At 42.0% G+C, this 9,988-nt stretch overlaps 1 protein-coding gene across 1 annotated transcript; it reads left to right on the top strand.

The window, feature by feature from the left end:
- The first annotated feature begins 5,129 nt into the window (after positions 1-5,129).
- acta1a (actin alpha 1, skeletal muscle a) lies at positions 5,130-9,496 on the top strand. The gene is made up of 7 exons (XM_069665392.1): positions 5,130-5,195; positions 6,444-6,586; positions 6,939-7,263; positions 7,466-7,627; positions 7,726-7,917; positions 8,026-8,207; positions 9,071-9,496. Exons 2-7 carry the CDS (start codon positions 6,458-6,460, stop codon positions 9,212-9,214), a joined length of 1,134 nt encoding a protein of 377 aa, XP_069521493.1. The 5' UTR covers positions 5,130-5,195; positions 6,444-6,457; the 3' UTR covers positions 9,215-9,496.
- The last annotated feature ends 492 nt before the right edge of the window (positions 9,497-9,988 follow it).

Here is a 9,988-nt window from a genome sequence, read left to right as displayed (position 1 = left end):
AAGTTGAGCAGAAAGACGATTAAAGCACTGATTCCAGACCTCCAAATAAATACTGTGTATAGGTAAAGATACAGAACTATAATTGTTATTTAAAATTATTTATATGAAATATATGCCCAAAAAATACATCACAATTTACTATTATAAAAGAAGCAATCTGGGATCCCATCGGCTACAGTCTGAGACGATATCGCCTCCGGGGACACCGGTGAACGTCCCGGGTGGTAAGAGATAAACGACGTGCTGCGTTGTCACAGAAAGAGAAACCGTTTTCTTGTGACTGACTTGTTGTTAACGGGTCTTACCTTTGCCCAAATTTTAACATCATGATGCAGATTTGTAAAAAAGCTTTGTCCTGTCCGTCCTCAAGAGGAGACGAAAACTTTTAAAATGCCTGTTTGTTGAACGGAGGTCGGATCGATCAGATGCATTCGAGGAATCTGTAAATAGAGCTTATAAAAGAAGTAAAAGAGCGTTCTATAAAGAAATTTAAAGTGAAACTTGAGCCGCTGCAATGAAAGTGATGAACACGTTCATGCATCAACGATTAAAGCCCAATGATATATAACTTTTTAAAGGGTCATTCTGCATTATGATTACTTTTACTCTAAATATATGATGCAACTACTTTTGTACTTTTACATGAGTGCAATCTCAGAATCCATCGGCATCATCTAACAGTGATATATCCTCGGTGAACATGTGCGGCGTTCCGGTTTAGCTAGCAGTTAGCGATAAACGACTTCCTCCTCCGTGCATTGTTTACAGTCCAGTCAGCAGCTCGAGCAGCGACCGTGTGTTCAGATCAAAGGTAAATTCTCCCTCCAGATGTGTCTGCTAAATAAACACTGTCATCTCTCGGTTCGTCCCATCCCCCGGAGGAGCGCCCGTTCATCTGTCTGTGCTGAGTCTCAGTCTCACTGTAAACAGGAAGTTACGCAGAGGCTGCACTTTGGCTTACTGCAGCGGGATGAAGCCCAAACAGAAACAGATTTTCTTGTGATCGACTTTAATTAACGGCTCTTCAGTTTGCTGAAAGAACAACATCATGATGCAGATTAGGAACAACATGAAGCTTTGTCAGGTCTGTCCTCATCTTTAGCCAGAACACATCGTCTGTGTCCACAATCGGAGATAAACTGTGTATTTGAACAACGCTTTTATTTTTTTGAATGTTTTGACCCAAACTAAAGGAGTTAAAAAAGGTCCTGCTTAGTGCTGTATGACGTAACTAAAGTGTTTTTATGAACTACCTGCTTTGGGACGCCTCAGTTTAGATTTTCATGCTTGCGGTTTAAAGCAGAACAGAGCTGTTGTTCCGTAGAGCCGCTGTCCCTAATCTAACCTACTTACACTATTTTTAGGTGAGCCGGCCCCGGGAAGGATCCCTGTCAGGGGGGCAGTCAGTCAGCCAAAAAGCACAGATCTATTTATAACCAACATCTGTCCTTCGTCACCAAACAGGAGGAAGTCCTGACTGATGCGGGCCAGCTCCTGGAGGCTGCAGGCTCAGGTTTCTGTGGGGCTGATGGCTCTGATATCACACGGTAACAAACAAAAACAGAATATTAAAGCCGTTCAGTTTCAGTCTCACCTTGAACCAATCATTTATTAATTTGGCTTTTCTGACTCTGATCAAACACTGACCATTTAAAGAAAAACAGATTTCATCTTCTAAGTGATCTGAATCAGTTAAAAATATTAGATATGCAAAACTTGTTTCTGTAAGTATTGACCCCACAAAGTCAGCTGTGTTCTTTAGCCGTACCTTGTGGCAGAAATAATGTGTTACAAGTAAAATCCTGGATTCAATATTACACTTAAGTTAATCTCTATTTACAGATTCTAGATTTTTATGTCGGCGCATCACCGGATTTTACTACAGGAAGTGTTCTGCTTTCTGTTTGTGGTACGCTTGTAGTCCAAGTAGTTTTGATCTTTAACGTCAGGCGTATGCAGGAAAAACAGTCCGCGTGCAGAGCAAAAGCAGAACCACTGTAATGACATCCCGGCTCCCATCAGCCTCATCTGATTTAGCTTCTTGTTAATCTCTATAAACAGACATCTGCATGCTAACAGCTAACAATCTGTTCTAGAGCTAAAATTCAACTCAAGTGACAAATTCGCTTGACGCTGTCACGAAAGCTGATCAGTATTTAGATTTCCTGACTTCCTCGAATGCACCATAAATGATGGCTCCGTCCTCCGTCTCATGTTAAAGCAGTCTTCTTCTCCTCGTGAGGACAGACCTGACAAAGCTTCATGTTGTTCCTAATCTGCATCATGATGTTGTTCTTTCAGCAAACTGAAGAGCCGTTAATTAAAGTCGATCACAAGAAAATCTGTTTCTGTTTGGGCTTCATCCCGCTGCAGTAAGCCAGAGTGCAGCCTCTGTGTAACTTCCTGTTTACAGTGAGACTGAGACTCAGCACAGACAGATGAACGGGCGCTCCTCCGGGGGATGGGACGAACCGAGAGATGACAGCGTTTATTTAGCAGACACATCTGGAGGGAGAATTTACCTTTGATCTGAACACACGGTCGCTCCTTGAGCTGCTGACTGGAACCCCCAACGTGTTCGCTGTTGCCTCCAGAGGCTCTATCGTTGTCAGATGATAGCCGATGCCGGGTTCTGAGATCGCATCCAGTCCGATGTAAAAGCGATTTATACACTGGCTGACAAATACTTGAATTATATTTCACTTTTAATACTTTTGTTCTCTGATGTGAAACTTTAAAAACAGGACTTCAACTTGTACTCAGGTCTGTTTTTATTGAGACATCACAACTTTTACTTGGTAAATACTTTGAATATTTCTGCACATTCTTCACGACTGATCTCAATAGTTCACATCAAAGGTTTGTTTTACAGCTTCCAACAGTGTTTTATCCACAGAAGGAGTTTTAAAACAGAATATAACTGGGCAGAAGATCAGGATGTCATCACGTCTGTGACAGGAAAGCTGTTTGTCACCAAATGTTTCAGTCGCATCAACTTCCCCTTCAGATTGATGACTCCAGCCTCCTGCCATAGTTTCAGTGTCATGTTCCATTTAAAACTCACTCAGCCTCTCTGATCCGCAGCTCTGTGAATCCCGACACCTCGTGGAGCTCAGTTAACAGTTGGATAAACACAGGCGGGCGTGTCGGCTCAGTGTTTGTCTCTCACAGGAATTCTGTCTCAGTCCTGCGGCTGCAGCTGTCCGCCGTGTTGGAGGTCCCGACCCGCTCGTTTTAGAAACAGAGCTGCAAACCTGAAGAAAGTCTCAGTGTTTACGGCAAAAATCCTCCGACATTTTACCAGCTTAAGATAATATTCATTGATGTTTTTAAAATCACCAAAGTTTAAAGTTTATTTCCTGAGTGGACGGCTCAGACGATGCCAGTTTCAGTATTTTAAGCTGTTAAAAGTCGATATTTTGAAACGAACAAGAACTGTTGCAGCCTGATACACCTGATATTTGTCATTTTATTACGAGCAATAACTAGCCTGCTAGCTGAGTTATAGTGAGTGTTGTTTTGATGGATAAAGCTCCATGTTGTTGTTGAGTTTTGAGGTATCAGTATTTATTTTTCTTCAGTTATGAAGTTCCAAATGAATTATTGCTCATTTTATTTTGCATTATTACACATCGCCCCCCAAACATCAAGATCGATTGAGACACTCAAACAGCGATTCATTGGAGCGAAGTTAATGTTCATAACTCTCAGTATATTGTTTGTATTTTATCAGTCAGTTTGACACTTCAACTACTTTCACTTCTGATAATACTTTAAATGCAGATTAACTCGTCCCCCTGATGTTATCACTTAGACTTCTGCCAACGCTTCCATTTTTAAAGCTATTTTTGATGCTTTTATTTCGTAGTAATTCTGTTTAAACTGTCACTTCAAAGACATTCAGTGTTTGACTTGAGGTGCTGCTTCTTTTCCTTCTGTTCGGTGACTACTCAAACTTCTTTAGTGCATAATTTTAATGAATATCACAACTGCTTTAACGTCACACTTCAACTGCTTCACTGCTAACCCTTCTAACTAGGCTACTACTTATTCAGTTTAAACCACTGTTTCTATTTTGATTGATTCATGTTTAGATAATACTGTGATGTAAACTGCTTAAACTTTAAGTATGCACAAACTTCTACCACTTTTTACACTTCAACTCCTTTTACTGCTACACTTCAGATAACACTTCTGACTTCTGCTCTTTGCTGTCTCGTTCTTTGCAGGGCTTGTTCACATGTCTCCTTTCTGTACTTTACTCCGATACTGAATTTAATCCAGACTTAAACTCCTTCCAGTGTTTACACTTCTTCTAACTTCATTCAGCTTTAACTCAACATGTGAGAAGTGTCCACTGTCTTACTGTGATTCAATTTCAGGTAGCCTACAACTTCATTGTGTGATGACTGTAACTTTAGCTGCCAATATATAGACTAGTTATTTTAGGTGAAATTATGGCTAATGAGAGAGGAAGTGTAAGTGACCCATTTGGTTAAAATAACGCCAATTTATTTTAATGTTGCACATGAAGTAATTTTGATGCTAATTGTATGTTGTAGATTTTGGTTTTTATTTGACATTAAGGATAAGAAGGGCTACGAAGTGTGTGACTTCAACCCTTCTTTCAGTCAAATAGACTGAGCTTAAAACAATCATCATCAAGAAACAAAATAAACACAATAGTATTTGTATTCAAAGCTTTATACGTTAGATTTTAACCTCCGACCTCTGTGAGACTAATATTATTTTTAAAATAAACTTTAAACTTTTGAATGGGCGCGTGTACTATCTGTAGACTGAATGTGTGTGTGGTAGTAGCAGTAGTACTCCACACCCGGTGTTAACGGTTGATGAGTCGGTCTGGTCTCGCTCCATACACGGGCTCGAGCGCTCCGCGACGGCCTCGCGGGGGCTTCCTCTCCATATATGGCCCGCCCGGCGCGCGAGCCTCTGTGTGGATTCTTGCGGCCGCCCTCCCGCGCGACCATGTATGGACGAACGGCCGGTTGAATTCCTGTCGAATACTCCGACATTCCTAACGGCTGTCTGGGAAGAGGAAAAAAAAACCTCTCCGGGTGGTATGGAGGGGAAAGGGGTATATAAGGACCCCGGTGGTCGTTGCCTGTCACCCCCTCTCAGCTGGAACCAGCAGCGGTTAAAGTTCCCTCACTGACAGCCGGAGACAAGCAGAGGTAAGCGGCTTTGATTGTGGAGCGGGATGGGCTGGGTGGATGGAGAGAGTTGGAATTAGCAGTTGAGTTAATGGAATGTGTTGTATTAGTTTTAAACAGGTTGAGAGTAATCCGGATAGAGAGGAGAATTGATGGAGGCTGGCAGTGAACCGTAGCCGACTTCTGTTCACCTTCAGTGGTTAGAAAAAGCAGCTTTTGTTTTGACAGGCAACAGGAAACTTCCTGTGAGGCAGCCAGACCTGTTGCATTCAGGCGCTATAGGACATTTTGGAATCTGGAGAGAATGACACCAAAACCTGAGTCATCGGAATAATAAATAACACTAAAATCTAAAATTTGAAATATAATGTAAGCAAAGTCATAGACTAGGGAAAGAAGTGTGTGTTTTATAATAAATTGGCCTTTAACAAGCCTGCCACGTTGTTTTGAACACAAGAACAAAATCTCCAAAATGTTTCCGTTTTAAAAGGATCATAACAAAAGTGTTGAATAATATAAATGTAAGGTAGCTTCAACAAAAAAGTACGCAATACAATAAAGATATTTTAACAAAACAAAAATTAAGAAACAAACATGTTTTCTGACTCAGAGCAGTTGAGGAAGTGATAGCAGCTAATGTTGATATGTACAAGTTTATAAGGAGCTCTTGAAAGCATCATTACACTTATTGATGGTTAATAGTGTTTCTGTTTGTCAGTCTGGCCTTGTAAACTGTATCCAGCTGATTTACTGCCCTGTGATTTAATGATATACAGAAGGTGTCTGCAGTATTTCAGAATGAGTCATCGGATTACTTATATCATTAAAAAGAGTTTTTGACTACCTAAAAATTGACTCCTTAGTGTTCCTTAGACTGAACAACGGCAGAAAGGAGTGACTTTTCTAGTTAAATCAAGTGAATTAAGAAGTAAATAAAAGGTTGTTTTTAAAATTTGGTATAGTTTTTGTTTCTGGGCAGAAATTGCCAACTTAACAGCATAGATAGAAGATACTTTGAAGGCTTAAGCAATGATAGCATGCAGTGTTAGGATGCAGATATAGAAATAACACTAAACACCATGTAGATATGGCTATGGTGATGACTTTTGTAAAAGTGTGCTTGGTCTGCATGTGCACCCAAACATCCCGTCTAAAACTTGGGTCTTCTGAAGAAACCTTACAGTGGCAGTATTTTTGAGTCAGACCAATGACCAGATTAATCTCAGTGTGTCTGCCTTTCAGAAACTCACCCCTCTGCCTCTCCTGCAGAATAACCAGCAGACATGTGTGACGACGACGAGACCACCGCCCTCGTGTGTGACAACGGCTCTGGCCTGGTGAAGGCTGGATTCGCTGGAGATGACGCCCCCAGGGCCGTGTTCCCCTCCATTGTCGGCCGCCCTCGTCACCAGGTACACAGGATCTCCTGTCCCACTACTGATTAATCTGTTGACACACACCATCTGACCTTTGACCTCCTGAGTTTTTGACTCCTACTTCTTGTTTAAACCTGGATTAAATAGCATTTTGGACTCTTGAAGCACAAGCAATCAGTAAAATGTGAGGCTCATTGATGGTCATATCAGGAGGATTCTCATTTATCCATCAGTTTTTAGTCGTATTTAAACGCATCACCTGCGGAAAGCAAGATAGCTAGAAACTATTTAGTAGTTAACCTGTGTATATGCAGTGTTTTTCAGTTTGGATGTTGAATTCTTACCTCCTCCTCCTCCTCCTCCTCCTCCTCCTCCTCCTCCTCCTCAGGGTGTAATGGTCGGTATGGGTCAGAAGGACTCCTATGTGGGTGACGAGGCCCAGAGCAAGAGGGGCATCCTGACCCTGAAGTACCCCATCGAGCACGGCATCATCACCAACTGGGACGACATGGAGAAGATCTGGCACCACACCTTCTACAACGAGCTGCGCGTGGCCCCCGAGGAGCACCCCACCCTGCTGACAGAGGCCCCGCTCAACCCCAAAGCCAACAGGGAGAAGATGACTCAGATCATGTTTGAGACCTTCAACGTCCCCGCCATGTACGTGGCCATCCAGGCCGTGCTGTCCCTGTACGCCTCTGGTCGTACCACCGGTGAGTCTATGATGCTCTCAGGAGTTAAAGAAAAGGATAATGAAAAGAAGTAAAATCTAGCTGACTGTCAGTAAAATAAAACAACACACGATGTGGATGAAAGCACGGAATTCTTTCCCTGCACTAATAAATAAAGTATTAAGGAACAAGTTGTAAATAAGGGTTCTGCTTATGGCTGTAACTCTCCTGTTTCTGCTCTCAGGTATTGTCCTGGACTCTGGTGATGGTGTGACCCACAACGTGCCCATCTATGAGGGCTACGCTCTGCCTCACGCCATCATGCGTCTGGACCTGGCTGGTCGTGATCTGACCGACTACCTCATGAAGATCCTGACCGAGCGTGGCTACTCCTTCGTCACTACCGGTAAAAAGACAGTCAGACTTTACTTTAAAACCTAGAGCACAGAAACATGTGAAATCTTGATTTAAGCACACAGTCTGACGTTTCCTCTCTGTTTGCAGCCGAGCGTGAGATCGTGCGCGACATCAAGGAGAAGCTCTGCTACGTGGCTCTGGACTTTGAGAACGAGATGGCCACCGCCGCCTCCTCCTCCTCGCTGGAGAAGAGCTACGAGCTTCCCGACGGTCAGGTCATCACAATCGGCAACGAGCGTTTCCGCTGCCCTGAGACCCTGTTCCAGCCCTCCTTCATCGGTGTGTAGCATCAACTGCTTTCTGTTTATTATTGTGGAAAAGGTAGAATGATAAAAGGTCAAATGTCAGTATGTTTAACTTGAATCTCTCTGCTGTAAAACTGGGCAGGTATGGAGTCCGCTGGTATCCATGAAACCGCCTACAACAGCATCATGAAGTGTGACATCGACATCCGTAAGGACCTGTACGCCAACAACGTGCTGTCCGGCGGCACCACCATGTACCCGGGTATCGCTGACCGCATGCAGAAGGAGATCACAGCTCTGGCTCCCAGCACCATGAAGATCAAGGTACGACAATCAATCAGCTAACCCATGAATAGATGTGTGGCTTTCATGTCGGCCATCTTTTTATACCCTCTTTGGGTCCAACACGAATGTTTTGACGTGAGGTCTGGCTTGTAGTCGGCTTTTAAGTTCAAGTTATTTATTCACAGCATGTCCACATAATTTTCTCCATATGGTGTAGAATAAGGATGCCACATTTTAGTTCACTTAACCCAAAATAAAATCAACATATATTTAAACTAGAGTCACAAGAGAGGATTGTTTTCATTATTGTTAACACTTGTTTAGTCTGAAAATATGGAAAAAGGCTCATCGTAGGCAAAAGAGACATTGCATGGTTCATCTGATCAACAGTCAAAAAGAAAAACATATTCAGTTTACAATTTTTGGTTAATCAGTTTTCAAAATAATTGCCTGTTTATAATCCTGGCGATGGATTAATCAGTTACTCGACTAATCGTTTCAGCTCTGATTTTAAACAAGAGTGATTTTAAGCCTCAAGATTTACCAAATTTTAATTCTTTGACTTAAAGAACATATTTCACCTGTTGAATAAAAACTCACCAAAAATCTAATTCCGGAGCTTTTATTCTGTTATTTAGTTTATGTTTTTTCGCCAGCATGGACGAGAAGTTGTTAAAAATCCAGTGACAGGATTAAAAATGGAAGAAAAGCTCCTAAAGTGAAGCTGTTTGGTCATGTACACGAGCTCTGCTTTGTTTCTTTCTTTATGACCTTTAAGATATAAGTTTTAAAAGCTAGAAACTCACCGAGGCTGTGGAATCATCATCCTACCTGTCCATCATCATCATATCTGTGCTATCAGGCGGTTATAAACTCTAACCTGATTTCCTTCTCTCCTGCAGATCATCGCCCCTCCTGAGCGTAAATACTCCGTCTGGATCGGCGGCTCCATCCTGGCCTCTCTCTCCACCTTCCAGCAGATGTGGATCAGCAAGCAGGAGTACGACGAGGCCGGTCCCAGCATCGTCCACCGCAAGTGCTTCTAAACACGACGCCCCCGAGACCGCCTCAGGCTCAGGAGCAATAAGACAGCGCCGTCCCAGGACTCTGATACTTAGACCATCACCTTACCTGTACATATATTATTTATTCCTTCTGTTATGAATGTGACGTTTTGAGTGTGAATGATGTCCGGTGTGTATGAGAGAGCGAAGTGAGTGTTGGCTTCGAGGTACGACACACTCCAAGTCGGACCAACTGATAAAAAAGGATTTTAAAAGAAATGCAGAAAAGACCAAAAAAGAGAAATAAAATCCTTTTTATTTTCACTTTTGACTGCTGTCTGTTATTTATGATTCTGCACAAAGGAGTAAAAAACATCCTAATAAACATCAAAGCCAAATTTGGCTAAAAAATAGATGAAAACATTAATAAAATGTATAAAACAAAATGTAAAACAGACATTTTGGTTGCTTCTAAAAGGATTTCCTCCCTAAACACAGATGAAGTCACTATAGACTCTTTCCTCTTGCACTGGAGAATGAGGAAATCTTGGAAGCACTTAATACTTGTGAGGCACTGAACAGGATAAAGATAAACAGCATCTCAAATATCTGTAAGCCATGGAGCATTAAAAAGCCGCTCCACGGCTCCGAATCCAAACACACGAGTGAAACCAGATCCTTAATAAACTTTATGAAGCTCTTAAATCCCCAAAACAAACAAAGAGATCAAGTTCAAGTGCTGAATTAAATCCAACAGCATCTGTGTGCCAAACTAAACAATATCATGATTTAACAAGAGTGCTGTTAATATCCTCT

This window comes from Semicossyphus pulcher, unplaced genomic scaffold, assembly GCF_022749685.1.
Source record: "Semicossyphus pulcher isolate SPU_LCO1_2020_fin unplaced genomic scaffold, fSemPul1.0.p SCAF_17, whole genome shotgun sequence".
NCBI classification, from domain to species: domain Eukaryota; kingdom Metazoa; phylum Chordata; class Actinopteri; order Labriformes; family Labridae; genus Semicossyphus; species Semicossyphus pulcher.
Note: the sequence above shows the minus strand (reverse complement) of the source record. Positions and strands in the feature narration are given on the sequence as shown.

Bases quoted from the DNA above. Each gene is read 5' to 3' on its own strand.
- acta1a (XM_069665392.1), top strand. From the start codon at position 6,458: ATGTGTGACGACGACGAGACCACCGCCCTCGTGTGTGACAACGGCTCT. The intron at 7,918-8,025 runs GTGTGTAGCATC...AAAACTGGGCAG, and splicing joins GTTCCAGCCCTCCTTCATCG to GTATGGAGTCCGCTGGTATC. The intron at 8,208-9,070 runs GTACGACAATCA...TCTCTCCTGCAG, and splicing joins CCAGCACCATGAAGATCAAG to ATCATCGCCCCTCCTGAGCG.